This window comes from Pelodiscus sinensis, chromosome 3 (assembly GCF_049634645.1).
Source record: "Pelodiscus sinensis isolate JC-2024 chromosome 3, ASM4963464v1, whole genome shotgun sequence".
Lineage (NCBI taxonomy): Eukaryota > Metazoa > Chordata > Testudines > Trionychidae > Pelodiscus > Pelodiscus sinensis.
This window is the reverse complement of record NC_134713.1, coordinates 42165674-42181894: the sequence shown is the minus strand read 5'-3', so window position 1 is coordinate 42181894 and position 16221 is coordinate 42165674. Positions and strand designations below refer to the sequence as shown.

Below are 16221 nucleotides of genomic sequence, written 5' to 3'. Positions count from 1 at the left end.
CAGTGACAGAATCATGATCTATGTTTGAACCATTAATCAGTGAAGGGCTCATTATCCCATTACTAGTTCCCCCACCAGGATCCCTTGTCTTGTGGGGAGAAGGTTATTTATATATTTTTGGAATGTCAATACAGTTATGTTATGGGAGTCCACAACACTATTGTGATGACGACGACCTGTATTTACTTAAATTCTTAGTGGCAGAAAGAAACATACACTGTGGATGGTGGAGAGAGGCTGAATCAGGCTGTATTTTGTTCATCTGGGACAAATAATACAGTTATAAACAGTTTCTCTCAGAGAGGCTAGCATGAGGCTGGATGGATGAGAAAGCCCTTTCCAGGAGCTTGCCCAATATTTCCCTTGCACATCTGTGTTTACATTTAAGAGACAAGTTTGTTCCCTTAATTTTAAAAGTCAGGCAAGCAAAGGAAACCTAACCCCCTTAGATGGCAGAGAAAGAGAGAGAGAGGGGAGGAGGAGGAGGAGAAGGAGGGGTCACTTTAAAGGGCCTCAGAGCTCAGATACCAGCCTCTTTTATTCACTGTGACAGCAAAGGGTCACGCTGGAAACCTCACAATTGCTGGGACTTGTCAGGAGGCCTCTGATCTCTCTCTCTCACTCTCTCTTTCTCATTCTCTCTCTCCTCATTCTTCCTAGGAACCAACATTCCTACTAACACCTGGTTGGACAGCTGTAGACAGCGCATTGCTGAGGAAGGTAAGGTTGCTCCTGCTGCTGTACATGCTGGTCATATTCATAGTGTTTCTAAGATAGGGTTTTTTTCTGTATCTAGAACATTTGTCCATTTGGACCTGGACTGTCCTTTGGCGTGAATTATTCCTCAGCTAAACTCAATGTGACCTCTTCTGTCTATGGAAAGGCAAAATGCTGTAGAAAGCAAAGCATCTGAGGCTTGCAAAACTTATAAATAAAATTAGGATATTTTCATGGTATATTGGTTGATATGTTTCTTTGCTTTTACATTAGCTGTAACTTAACTCAGTAGCTGCTTATGAAATAAACTAACTCATTACATTTCTATTGATAGAAAAGTATATGGCAAGGAAAATTGGAGAATTATTTTAATAACAAGCGATATTTAAAATTATTGGATCTAAAATTATTTTCAATTGTTTTCATAAACCAAATGGCACATGTGTTAAAGTTTATGAAGTTTAAGTATCTCTGAAACTGTTTAAAGCAACAGTTATGGTAGCCAAGATAATATTGTCTAACCATCTATAAAGTTTGTGAATAGAGTATGTAAACATATCCAAAGTTTGGTATCTTTTTCAGTATGAAAGAATGAAATATAGAGAGTATTCTCTGTATTTAAATAGGTTGCAAACTGTCATTTGAAACAATAAAGTGTGTCCAAAATGGCAAATACACCTTAAATTGAACCTGTCTTAAAATGGCAAGCTGCTGTGTGAGTGTTACTATTCCTAGAACTGTCTCTGATAGGTTTCAACAGATGCAGCTCTTGGAATGCAGCCGGGTGGGCAGGGAGAAGGGGAGCAGCTGACCCCCCTCTTTGGCAAGGAGACATTTTGGAATCTCAGCTCATTCTGGCATGCAATGACACCGAGACACTGATGTTTTCAGCACACATGGGCCTCTCTCGCACTGCACACGATCATCACACAGCAGGGGGAAATAAGGCTAGTTCGTAGCAGAACTAACCATTGATTTCTATAATTAAAATGCTGACTTATTATAAACTGCACACTTTAGGGGAGTTGGATACAATGATATTTTACAAAGAAATATTATTGGAGAGGTTTAGTTATTTTAAAAAAATCTAGTAAATAATGTCATTTCTTATTTTATCATTACATAGCATTCCTCCATGTTCTGTCCTTGCCTGTGGGGTTAGGATCAGAATTTGAGGAAATTGTGTAAAAATGCAAGAAAATAATGTAACTTAGGTATAATGCTGTATTTCAGTGGTCCCCAACGCGGTGCCCGCGGGCGCCATGGCGCCCGCTGGGGCATTCGTGGGCGCCCGCCGACAACCTGGGCCAGCCCCGCCCCTGGCGCACGGGAGGCGCCATCCCCAGGTGCGCAACACGCACCAGTGCTGGGTGCGCTGCGCTCGGGCGGCCCCAGCCCCGGGGCACATGCAGGCGCTTGGGCGCGCGGTGCTCGAGCGGCGCCGGTGCCGGCCCCAGGCGTGTGAGTGGCCCCCACCTCCCGGGTGCCCGGCGCGTGAGTGGCCCCACCTCCCGGACGCCCGGGAGCCTCTGAAGGTTGGGGACCACTGCTGTATTTGTTTAGAGTCACTGGCTCTTCCGTTCTATTAATCAAGACCACAACCTTTCTTTAATAATGTCTATTTGCATATATTTTGTAACTGAAATAACTCCTCTGAAGGACACACAGGGCCTTCTCCCACTGAATTCTGCCAGAGTTTGAGCACTGACTCTAATGAGAGCAGGAATTTAGCCAAAGTTTATATGCATAATTTAAACAATCTACCATTATGTGAAAGTGAAGAATTATCTTTACACTGAGAAATGGCTTCTTAAAACTAATAATACCTGTTGCTAAATCTGTATCAATTTGCACATGTTCTTTTACAAAACAATGTTAGGCTTTTTTCAGAAAATCCTCAATAATTGATGCTGAAATTATAAGCACCGTAATTTCAAATTATGGACAATATAATATAGAGTTAGGAAAGCTTTCAAAATAAATTATATGTAGTGGGGTATTTGTGAAAATGACATGAAAATAGTATTCCACAAGCCTAATAAATCTAGAGTCCTAGTCCTGGAAGCACTTAGGTTCAAATCCTCAGTTTAAAAATACAGAAAACCATGCCTAAAATACAATTTCCACCAATAAATTTCATACTCTTTATTTGTGGAAAACTTTTCCCATTTTTAATTTCTGTGTGTCAGTCTGAACTCACATCACTCCTAAATTGGGAATAGCACTTCTGAAAGCAATAATAGAATCCGAACTGTGTTTTTTTCCTAAATATATTATAGCTCTGGGTCCTGTCTTTAAAATATTATTCTATTTTTTTAAAGTTTATACTTAGACAAACTCATTTTAGTTCTGAGAAATAGAAACTATTCTAAATTTGGATTTAGGGAACTCTTACAATGCCACTGAATATACCTCCTAAGCACATTATTGGAGAAATTTGATTTTTGTGATCTTGTTATGAACAACAGTTAATTTTAAATGCCTTCTTGATATATAACTATAATTCCAGAAGAATCATATTCAGATTCATTATTAGCAACCACACTCCAATGCAGACTAATAAAACACACAATTTTAAGTCTCCAAGCCGTAGTAAGATATGTTACGTTGTGTTCTGTTCTTAAAGAGGCTTCCATTATCAGTGGGATGTTAAATACTTATCACTGAAATGTAATGCTAAACTTTACCATTGTATTTTTTAGTGAGCACTTGGCTGTGATACTCCATTGCAGTCATGGCGCCTAAAAAGAAGAATGTCAAAAAGAACAAAGGCGATATCAATGAGATGACTATAATTGTGGAGGATGGTCCACTAAGTAAACTAAATGGCTTGAATGGCATCTTAGACGGAGGGAATGGTTTCAGCTGCATCTCAGCTGAGGTGTCTGATTCTTCATATAGCCCAAATCTCTTGGAAGGGCTAAGCAGAATGAGGCAGGAAAATTTTCTTTGTGACTTGATGATTGGTACCAAAACCAAATCGTTCAGTGTTCACAAGGTGGTAATGGCTTCATGCAGCAACTACTTTCATAACATCTTAAAAAAAGATCCATCTACTCAAAGAGTGGATCTCAATGATGTATCCCCATTGGGCCTAGCCACTGTTATCACCTATGCTTATACTGGAAAACTCACTCTCTCTCTCTACACAATAGGCAGTATCATTTCCACAGCAGTCTATCTTCAGGTTCACACCCTTGTAAAGATGTGCTCTGAGTTTTTGATGCAAGAAATCAGTGTTGAGAACTGCATGTATATTGCCAATATTGCAGAGACCTATGGACTAAAAAATACCAAGGAAGCAGCACAGAAATTTATTAGAGACAACTTCATTGAGTTTTCCGAAACAGATCAGTTCTTAAAACTTACTTTTGATCAGATCAATGAACTCCTTGCAGATGACGATTTGCAGTTGCCTTCTGAAATTGTTGCGTTCCAGATTGCAATAAAATGGCTGGAATTTGACCAAAAAAGAGCAAAGTATGCTGCAGATCTCTTGGGCAATATTCGTTTTGGTACCATCTCTGCTCAAGATCTAGTCAATTATGTTCAAAGTATACCAAGAATGATGCAAGATGCAGACTGCCATCGACTTCTGGTAGATGCCATGAACTACCACTTGCTTCCATTTAATCAGAATACACTGCAGTCTAGAAGAACAAGGATTCGAGGAGGTTTCAGAGTCCTAGTCACTGTTGGGGGCCGCCCAGCATTAACAGAAAAGTCCCTTAGCAGAGACATCTTATACAGAGATCCCGAAAATGGATGGAAGAAGCTTACTGAAATGCCTGCTAAAAGTTTTAATCAATGTGTGACTGTAATGGATGGATTTCTCTATGTTGCTGGTGGTGAAGACCAGAATGATGCCAGGAACCAGGCCAAGCATGCTGTCAGCAATTTTTGCAGGTAAATGATTATTTATAAGGGAAGAAGAAGCAGTTTCCTCATTGTGCAGGAGCAAATCCAAGCTTGAGTGCAAAATTTAGCAATACCAAATAGGATTATTAGCAGAGAAGAAAAAGGATGTTAGAGCTATTTAAAATTTTAACTGTTGCAAATGTGTGACTAACATCATGCAAAATTTCCATCCATAATCACAAATTTATAAAGAAAAACACCTCCAAATCAGAAAGTCTACCTCAAGCCAAAATTAAATGAATGATGGTTATTTAAAAATAAAAATACAGGAAAATTGTAAGTAGCATTAATGTTATGACAGAACAAATAAGGCAAGAATTCTTTAAGTTCAAGAGCTATTGATGAGTGTGGAAAACTTTGAAGAACATTTTAAAGAAATAATTCTGTTTCTTTTTTATGTTCAATATTTCATTTATTTTACTTTTTTCACAGCACAGGTTTAGAAGCAGTATCTTTATTTCTTAAATGCTATATTGTTCCTACCTGTGTCAAATACACAAAATACAGCATAGTTTCTAAAGAAGTGCAATTCCAGTGCATTGTCTTCCTAGAACTACATATGTGGCAGCAATGTAGAATACAGAGTTCAACCTAAAGTCCTGGGGTTAAATGATTTTGAAAAGGAATGTTCTACTGATATTAAAAGTGTTCTGCCTAAAAATTAATGGCACATTATAGCCCTATAAATGGACTGGTAATGGAAAAACTCATGGATCTCAGTGTATATCTAATACACTTTAAGCATAATTTGTGTGGCTGTCTTCTCTTTGAGCAGCTTCCCAGCACACACATTTGTTACTTTGCAGCTATCCACGACAGTCCTGACAGTCCCCACCCCCACATTAATGCCTAAATAATCCCTGGTAAGAGAGTGATCAGTGAGTGTACAGAGAGAACTAAATAAGCACTAATTTCCTCTGTTGTTTGGTTCATCATTTATGTGAATTTGCTAGAGCAGAATGTTGCATGTTCCCAACTCCTCCTCCTCATTATAGGCTCTGCCTGACCTTTACACAGCAGAACTCAGCCCACACGTATTTTATGTGGACTGCATGGTGGAAATTAAACAGTGCGATGAAATACCACCACATAGTCACAGGAGTCCGTGTGACCCAACCTGGGTTCTATTCCTAGCTCTGCCATTGACCTTGAGCAAGTCTCTTCACTTCTCTGCACTTGTATAATTGCTTTCAAAGATAAGGGTGAAAAGTATCAGACAAGAGCTAACTCTTATTATTTACATTTCCCCTCCAAGAGGCTATCCCCATCTCCTTCTCTATGTGAGCTCTGCCCATCTGCTGGTCTCTGTACACCTCTGAAGACAGGAACATGCAGGCCTAAGAATTTATCTGCTTCACCTTTTATCCTTCCAGAGAAGTCCTGGTTTTCTATTTGTGACCTCAAAAATTATTGTTGTGGTGATGTTTAAAATTTTGAACTTCCAGTTGGTGCTACCCTGTGTGACTAACTGGGGTGTTAAGAAACAAAGATTCTAATTTCACGTAAATCTTATTTAAACTGAATAGCAGTGAAAGGGAAATGCCTAAAAGATCATGCATATTAATAGGCAGAATCAATCATACATGGAATGTTATTTGGAGATTTTTCATAATGTGAAGCTCAAGCTCTTCCTTGTTTTCCCCTGTCATGGAAAATTAAATATAATATCATAAGTATAAAACAGATTATCATCCCTTGAAATACCCTGCTTTTTCCATCTACATCATGAGCCTAGAGTTATACATAGGGCCCTATCAAATTTATAGTCCATTTTGGTCAATTTCTAAGTCATAGGATTTTACAATTTTTAAATTTCATGATTTCAGATATTTAAATCTGAAATTTCACAGCATTGTAACAATAAGGATCCTGAAACAAAAGTGGGTTGTGGGGCACTCTCAAGACTATTGTGTGCAAGGGAAAGGGGTGTTAATGGTACTACCACCTTTACTTCTGTGCTGCTGCTGGCAGTGATACTTCCTGCAGAGCTGGGTGGCCAAAGACTGGCATCTGTTGGCTGGAAGCCCAGCTCTGAAAGCAGTACTGCTGCCAGCAGCAGTGCTAGGATGACCAGATAGAAAATGTGAAAAATCAGGACAGGGAGGGGGAGAAGAGTGTATAAGAGGTACCTATATAAGAAAAAGCCCCAAATATCAGGGCTATCCCTATAAAATCAGGACATCTGTTCACCTTAAGCAGACATCTATTCACCTTAAGCAGCACAGAAGTAAGAATGGCATGTATATCATTACTTCTGGGCTGCAGTTGGTAGGTCACTGCCTTTAGGGCTTGTAATCTGGCCAGCAGCCTGTGCTCTCCAGCTATCTAGCTCTGAAGGAAATGCAGACGTAAGGATAACAATACTATCACTCCCCTACAATAACTTTGTAATCCCCCTACACTTCCCTTATGGGTTGGGGCCTCCAGTTTGTGAAAAGCTGGTCTCCCATGTGAAATCTGTACAGAATAAGGTAAAAGCACACAAAAGACCAGTTTTCATGGGGGAAACGAACTTTCACAGTCTGAGAGGCATTTTTCATGACCATGAATTTGGTAGGATCCTAGTTATAAATACTTTCTGTGTTTGATCATGTGCAATGATGATTGATAGGCACAGGACTTGCATTGCAGATCAAAGTTACAGATGAGTAGCCGTGTTGGTCTGTATCTGCAAAAACAACGAGGAGTCCTGTGGCACCTTAAACACTAAAAGATTTATTTGAGTATACACTTTTGTGGGTAAAACAACTTCACTACAAGACAGAGCTGGGGGTTAGAGGTGCCTATATAAGTAAAAGACCCAAATATCATGACTGTCTCTATAAAATCAAAAAAGCAGGACTATGCAGCACTTTAAAGACTAACAAGATGGTTTATTAGGTGATGAGCTTTTGTGGGCCAGACCCACTTCCTCAGATCAAATTGTGGAAGAAAATTGGCATGACCATATATACCAAAGGGATACAATCAGAAAAAGTGAACACATATAAAATTGACAAATCAGATTTTAGAACAGAGGGAGGATTGGGGGGGGGGGGAGGTTAGTGTCTATGGGTATGTCTACACTACCACCCTAGTTCAAACTAGGGTAGTAATGTAGGCAACCGGAGTTGTAAATGAAGCCCGGGATTTGAATTTCCCGGGCTTCATTTGCATCTCGCCAGGCGTCGCCATTTTTAAATGTCTGCTAGTGCGGACTCCGTTCCGCGCGGCTACACACGGCACGGACTAGGTAGTTCGGACTAGGCTTCCTAGTCCGAACTACCATTACTCCTCGTTTCACGGACTATGTCGTTTCACGAGGAGTAACGGTAGTTCGGACTAGGAAGCCTAGTCCGAACTACCTAGTCCGTGCCGTGTGTAGCCACGCGGCACGGAGTCCGCACTAGCAGACATTTAAAAATGGCGGCGCCTGGCGAGATGCAAATGAAGCCCGGGAAATTAAAATCCCGGGCTTCATTTGCAACTCCGGTTGCCTACATTAACCACCCTAGTTTGAACTAGGGTGGTAGTGTAGGCATACCCTGTGAGATAATGATATTAGGAGTTAGTCTTTAAATTGCTGCATAGTCTTGTCTTTTGTTTGAGCAAGACCAGACTAACATGGCTACATCTCTACTACTATTTTATAAAATCAGGACATCTGGTGCGCGTCTACACAACAGGACTTAACTTGAAATAAGCTATGCAAATTGAGCTACGTCAATTGCATAACGTATTTTGAAATAGCTTATTTTGAGTTTTGGTGATGACCACACAGCACTTATTTCAAAATAAAACACTCTTCCTCCAACTTCCCTTACTCTTCATATAATGAAAGTTACAGGAGTCAGAGTAAGAAATCCTCCAGCTTGACAGTATTTTGACATTATGTCAAAATAACTGCCTGCTGCGTAGACACGGACTATGTTGTTTCCAAATAATGCTAGCTATTATGAAATAATGTTGCTTTGTAGACATAGCCCTGGTCACTTTAAGCAGTGCACAAGTAAGAATGGCATGTATATGGTACAGGCAGTCCCTGGGTTAAAATAATATAATGGAGATTGCTTATCTCCTAGAGCTGGAAGGGACATGGAGTCCAGCCTGCTGCCTTCACAGCAGGACCAAGTACCATCCCTGACAAATTTTTGCCCCAAATCCTCTGCAAGGATTGAACTCTCAACCCTGGGTTTAGCAGGCCAATGCTCAAACCACTGAGCTATCCCTCCCCCTTATGTTATGTACAAGATAGGGACTGTAGGTTTGTTCTTAAGTTGAATCTGTATGTAAGTCGAAACTGGCGTCCAGATTCAGCCGCTGCTGAAACTGACCAGCGGCTGACTACAGGAAGCCCGAGGCAGAGTTGCTCTGCCCCGGGCTTCCTGGACTCAGCCACTGATCAGTTTCAACAGGCTGAATCTGGACGCCAGTTCCGACTTACATACAGATTCAACTTAAGAACTCCAGGCATCCCCAAGTCAGCTGCTGCTGCTGAAACTGATCAGCGGCTGATTCCAGGAAGCCTGGGGCAGAGCAACTCTGCCTCGGGCTTCCTGTAGTCAGCGCTGGTCAGTTTCAGCAGCGGCTGACTTGGGGACGCCTGGGGCAGAGCAGCTGGGGTGCTGCTGGGTTGCTCCAGTAGCGCCGCTCCTCGGCTGAATCACCTGGGGCAGAGCAGCTTGGGTGCTGCCGGGTTGGTCCAGTAGCGCCCAGAATGGCGCTGAGGGACCAACCGGCAGCGCCCCGGCTGCTCTACCACAGGCCTCCGGAGAAAAGCCTGGTCTGCTGGGGGGGGCGGGGGGGAGGCACACTAGCTGCCCCCCCCCAGCAGACCAGGGAGATGCGGACAGCGGACTGAGATGCACCGTGGTCCCGCCGCCCAGGTCCTCTGCGGCTTTGCTCCGCATCTCCCTGGTCTGCTGGTCTCCAGCAGACCAGCAGACCAGGGAGACGCGGAGCAAAGCCGCGGAGCACGTGGGCAGCGGGACAGCCCAGACACGCCGTGGCTGTCCCGCTGCTGGTGTCCTCCAAGGCTTTGCTCCCCATGTCCCTGGTCTGCTGGAGACAGCAGACCAGGGAGACGGGGAGCAAAGACAGCCGCAGCGTGTCTGGGCTGTCCCGCTGCCCGCGTGCTCTGCGGCTTTGCTCAGCGTCTCCCTGGTCTGCTGGAGACAGCAGACCAGGGAGACGTGGAGCAGCTTTTCTCGGCCTGGAGGACGTGGGCGGCAGGACCGCAGCGCATCTGGGTGTCCCGCCGCTCCCGTCCTCCAGGGTGAGAAAAAACCCATTCGTAACTGCGGATCCGACATAAGTCGGATCCACGTAACTCGGGGACTGCCTGTATTATCATCCTTACTTCTGCACTGCTGCTGGCTGGGAAATTTGGTTTCATCCACAAAAGCTGAGCTGTAGTGTACTTTTACTTTATTCTGTACAGATTTCACAGGGGAGACCAGTGTTTCACAAACTGCGGTCCCAACCCAAAAGGGGAGTGAGAGGAGGAGAACACGGTTATTGTAGGGGAATCATGGTGTTGCTATCCTTACTTCTGTGCTGCCTTTATTGCTGGGTGGCAGGAAAGCACTGAAGTGGTTTTTACCCACTCTTATGAACTCTTATGCCCAAATAAATCTGTTATTCTTCAAGGTGCTACAGGACTCCTCTTTGTTTTTGAAGATCAAAATTAGTTTATGAGCTTTTATGCTTGGGTTTTCGTGTATTCATCAGATCCTTGACAATTTTTAAATACTCGTCTGCATCTTTAATATAATGCACTGTAAAAACTGGTTTGTACAATGACCTGATAGTATCAATAAGAATTTGCAGTAACAGTCAGAATGAAATTAATAAAACTTTCTCTTGAGTAAGGATTTTTTGCTTTAGCAAGTAGTTGCCAGGTTGGCCCTAAATATTTGAAATGCATCTTTTTACTGACATAGCAAATATACAGTTTAAAATGCTTGTATAGAACTCTGAAGATAGAAATACTTGCAAAGTGTCATATAAATTCTTAATTATTACTGCCAAAAGGCACAGTACTGCTTACACTGGCGTGTATGGCAAGATTCTAACTGACTTCAGTGGCGGCAATACTGACCTTAAACGACCACATGACCTTAAACAACCATATGTACAGTACAACATATATTGTGTGTGAACAAATTTAATAAATATATCATTGTATTTATTATGAAGGAGCCTTATGTCACCTTTAAAGGCCAGTCATGCAAAATTTTGAGATGTGTATTACAAGACACATTTGAGGTAAACATAAATAGTAAAAAAAAAAAACTTTTAAAAATATAGATGCTGTACTATAGACACACTAATCACTTTCCAAAGTTCTTAAGAGGTTGATTTTTTAAATTCAAATTACTGAAGGTAATTAGATCAAATTATGCTAGATTTTTTTGACAAAACTATTTTTGACACATTTCTTACCTTCTAAAGAATGAAACCTATTTTATTGAAAGCTAACAAGAACGACATCTTTCAGTTCAAATGAACTGTAATAGTCAGCTAATAAAAATCGACCAGTGATTTAGAAGCCCCACGATTTTAACTATATAGAGCGGCAGATGTGACATTGTAAGGGTAGACCTTCTCATGGAAATATTTGAGTATTTTGAATGCATTAGTTATTCTCTTTTCTTAATGCTTCCAGATATGATCCTCGTTTCAACACATGGATTCACCTGGCCAATATGAATCAGAAGCGCACCCATTTTAGCCTGAGTGTATTCAATGGCCTCCTTTTTGCAGTGGGTGGTCGCAATTCTGAAGGGTGTCTGTCCTCAGTTGAATGCTATGTGCCTGCAGTTAATCAGTGGCAAATGAAGGCACCACTGGAGGTGGCAAGGTGCTGTCATGCCAGTGCAGTCATTGATGGTAGAATCCTGGTCACTGGAGGTTACATAAATAATGCTTACTCCCGCTCTGTGTGTATGTATGACCCTACCATTGACAGCTGGCAGGACAAGTCCAGCCTTAGCACCCCAAGAGGATGGCACTGTGCTGTTTCCCTTGGTGAGAGGGTCTACATCATGGGTGGGTCCCAACTGGGAGGTCGGGGTGAAAGGGTTGATGTCCTCCCTGTTGAGTGCTACAATCCTCATGCTGGCCAGTGGAGCTATGCTGCTCCCCTGCCGACTGGAGTGAGCACTGCAGGTGCTTCAACTCTTAATGGGAAAATTTACTTGGTGGGTGGCTGGAATGAAATAGAAAAGAAATATAAGAAGTGCATTCAGTGCTATAATCCAGATCTTAATGAATGGATTGAGGAAGATGAGTTGCCTGAAGCCACTGTTGGAGTATCTTGTTGTACCATTGCCATGCCCAATAACAAAACAAGGGAATCCAGGGCTAGCTCAGTATCTTCTGTGCCAGTCAGTATCTAAACATTATAATTAGGTTATAACAAGAATAAATATAAAATATTTACTTGCACAGCTATGTGGTTAACCCTTTAAGTAGCCTTCTCTTCTCATGTGGGAGGGAGGGGAGAAATTACAATTGTAAAAAAAAATTATTTTACAAAACTGGCCAATTTTCATGATCTCTACAAGACATGGTATGAAAAAACATCTTTAAGATACAGTGAATTTACTTAGTGGAAATAGAATGTTATGCCACATTTAGAACAGGGACTCATTCCTGTTCCTAGCTTTGCCACAGACTTGCTGTGTTACCTTTTGCAAAACGCTTCCTCGTCCTCCTTTCATCATCTGCAAAATAGGGACAATAATCAGTTAATGTTTTTAAAATGCTTTAAGACCTTGGGATAAAAGGCACAAGGGAAAAGCCAAGTATTATTAATAAATCTCCACAAGTTAGTAATATGCCATAGCATCATAAACTTGGTCAGTTTTGTTCTATTTTATAGATTGTATATATTGCAAAAGATACTTAATGACAATTTATTGCACATATCAAATATGAAATATACATTTTTCCCTTCTGAGCTGTGATGTCCATAAACAAATCTTGAAAACACTCTCTCTCTCTCTCTCTCTCTCTCTCTCTCTCTCTCTTTCCGACACTAAATTAGGGGTGGACATTAAGCGGCCTGTGGGCTGTATGCATTTTGCCAGTCTTATCCCTCAGTGGGCCACCAGATGTTTTATTACCTGCACATCTGCAGGTACGGCCACTTCCAGCACCCATTGGCTGTGGACTGCTATTCCCAGCCAATGGGAGCTGCAGGAAGTGATGTCCTGGTCCATGGCACTTCCCACAGTTCCCATTGGCTGGAAACAGCAATCCACAGTCAATGGGAGCTGCGAGCAGCCATACTTGCAGATGCTCAGGTAAATAAAGCATCTGGAGGCCAACCAGGGGCTAACCCTGACAAACCGAGTCTGGCCCGTGGGCTGTTTATTGCCTGTCCCTGAATTAGATTCTCTGATTTACAATGCAGACATTAAATTATTTATAGGTAGGTCTGTGACAGGGATTTCAAGAGCCAAACTACAAATACATAAGCTTATATCCATTATGGGCCAGTCCTGAGGGCCTTGCTTAGGGCACCAGGCTACTCTGTCCCCCTCCACATACACAGGCAAGTCTATAGCTTCAGAAGGGGAGATTCCACTTCTGTTACATACTCACTGGAAACCACTCCGTGGGGACTCTGCAGGGTACAAGGTCAGCAGGAATGGAAGGGGCAAGCCTATCAATAGTCCTGCTTCTATACATCTCCACCAGCAGAAGAACACACTACACATTTGTATACTCCAAGTTTCACTGTCTTCTGTGCTGTAAAAGAAACCTAGCCTGGAGGGTCCCATATTAAGAACCTAAGGAAACAGAACACTTACTTGGAGCCAGCTGGAGCGACTGGTGTCAAAAGCAGAGTGGATACAAAAATCATCTTTTCTGCTCAGTCCAACAAATTTCCATTGGATTAAGAAATAAGGACTAAGAAGGTTACAGGATTTGGCTCAAAGCACAGATTTGGGTGGGGAACAGTGAGTGTTAAGGTAAAACTCTGGATTGAAATGGAATCCAGACTATTAATGATGGGATGTTTGGATGCCTCCATTACCAGGCACATGCACAGTATCCTGCTTTTCCTGGCCTTACCATTGTATATCATAGAAATATAGAACTGGAAAAGACCTCAATAGGTCATCTTATCCAGTCCCCTTCACTCAAGAGAGGGCTATGTAATAACTAGATCATTCCTAACACTCTCTGTGGTGTCTTGAACACAGCTCTTCTTGGAATGTGACTTTTTACTGCGTTTGGCCAAAGACTTAGGGTGAAATCTTGTGGAAGTCAATGAAGGTGTTGTCATAGGCTTCTGCAAGGCCAGAATTTCATCCTTACTCTCTACAAATTACTCTCAAATTGCTTTCTTAGTTGCATCACTGTGCATAGGCAAGTAAACATGCAACTGCTGTTAGTTTTCATTGCCAATGAGACATGCATACCCAATTTCCTCTGAAATATGCCTCTTATTGACATCTAGACATCCTGTTATTAATAAAGATTTATACACACTTCAGCTAAGATGAATAAGCAATTAAATGACCTAAAATTATTGGGTAAGAATTCACTCAAAACAAGAACACACTCTGTCCATGTCTACACTAGGAAAGTATTTTGAAGTTACTAAATTCAACTTAACTCCTGATTTAACAAATTTAAACTAGCATGTTCACACTAGAGGGAAGTCTCAAAAATTAGTCCAAGGTGGGCTTCATTAATGAGGTTGTACTACATAGGACTTAGAGTCCCAGGAAGCACTGGGAAGTGAGTAGTTCAAATTACTCTGTGAGCGTCCACATTACCTACCGTTAGTTTAAAATAACTATTTCGGAATTAGTGTTATTCCTGATGAAAAGCAGAAGTACAGATTTCAAATTCTGTGGCCCGTTATTTCAAAACAACGATAATGTGGCTGCTGCACTTATAAATTCAACCTTGGTGGGGTTATTTTGAAATAAAGTCCTAGGGTAGACCAGGGCACTTGTACAGATTATTACAGCCTTCACAGACAATTTTTTTCTCAATACAATAAACACCTCAATAGGGCAGTGTCCTTTAGAAAGGAAAGTCAACCAGAAAGCAAGGTTTACTGGTCACCCAAATGCTTTACCCCTATCAAAAAAGGAATCCTTTCAAACTATCTGCAAATGCAGGTGTTCTTCAGCCAAGCATTTGCAGCCCTCTCATAACCTGGGTGTTCTTTGGCAAGTATAGTTATATATTAAGCATTGGCAATTAACCTGATATTGTGTCAGAAATCTGAGTTACATCAAAGTGAGTCATCCAGTCAACTGAGATTAAACTGAGTTTTGCACAGTCTGGTTTTCCATTTGATCTAATACAGTTAAGAATCATGACTACATTTTAAGTAATTCCTAATCCCCACATTCTATTTTTGAGTATTATGCATTATTAGGATATACTGCATTGTACTGACTTAGAGTCAGAAGTCTTATTACAATAGCATTGTGTCTGTAGCACTTGTCACTGTGTTAGCATTGTATATCATTTTGTTTGTCTAATTTAAATATAATTACATTTACACTTTATATTGTATAATTTAAATAAATAACTCAGATCTATAGTGATTTAATCCAACATAATGTAAAATTGAGTAACTGAGTATAATTTTATTTTAATATAAAAATGCTGTTCTTTGCCCCTTTCAGTCAGCAGTAACATTATTTGATTATTTTGATTTTCTCCTGGACACACATTCCACATGAAACCATTTAAATGGCCTTTGTAAAATCTTTGCCTGCTCAATAATTCTCTGTAAAGACTACCATTATCCTTTCCTTTAAAGTGGGTGTTCAGCATCCATGCCAATGCATATAATAATATACACTTATGTATCTGTTAGGTATTTTCTTAAATATTCATAATCATTTTAGTATTCAAGTAAATAACTAAAAATACAAATAAATAATCTTTTTGGCCCCAAATTGTGTTTGAGAGAAAATTGTGCCATGGAAAATATAATTTCACTCTTTTTTCTTTTAGAATATCAATTCCAAAACTATATGTACAATAAAATGTAATGAATTGTTGCAAAGTTTTCTCTCATGAGCAGATTTTGCCATTTACACAAACAATGATCTGCTTTTATTTTGTAAACAAAGTTATTTATGAATTATGGGCTAGGTATATTGGAATTACTGTACGCTATTTGAAGGGTTAATCATTTGAGGTCAAATCTTTTTCATCTTGCTCACACAATTTTGAATAAGGTAAATAGGATTTGACCCGATGAGCCAAATTGTAGCCAAATACTGTGCACTGGTGCCTGACAAAATGATCCATGCCTAGAAGATGCAACATTATCGTAGTCAAAAGTCTGCCTCCACTCTTCCCACCCTCTACAAATCCATAAGTGTTCTGAGGCCTGGATTTTCCAACCCAGCTATGATCCCTATATATACCCCATCCTTGGAGATTATATATGCTGCAGGCCACAGTAAGAAATGCATGTGTGGGTGTGCAATGGCAGTTATCAACATAGAGGTGCACTGCAGTACTCCTTTTGCAGTGCGTACAGCCACTCCCCGAGTTACAACCACCTCCACATACAACCATCCACACTTACGACCAAAGCGGTCGTAAATGCGGATCCGA

The 16221-nt window shown here is 41.0% G+C and overlaps 1 protein-coding gene across 1 annotated transcript; it reads left to right on the top strand.

Annotated features, from left to right (window-relative positions):
- Positions 1–527: 527 nt before the first annotated feature.
- On the top strand, positions 528–13328 carry KLHL31 (kelch like family member 31). The gene is made up of 3 exons (XM_006137739.4): positions 528–720; positions 3420–4623; positions 11282–13328. Exons 2-3 carry the CDS (start codon positions 3452–3454, stop codon positions 12012–12014), a joined length of 1905 nt encoding a protein of 634 aa, XP_006137801.1. The 5' UTR covers positions 528–720; positions 3420–3451; the 3' UTR covers positions 12015–13328.
- Positions 13329–16221: the final 2893 nt, after the last annotated feature.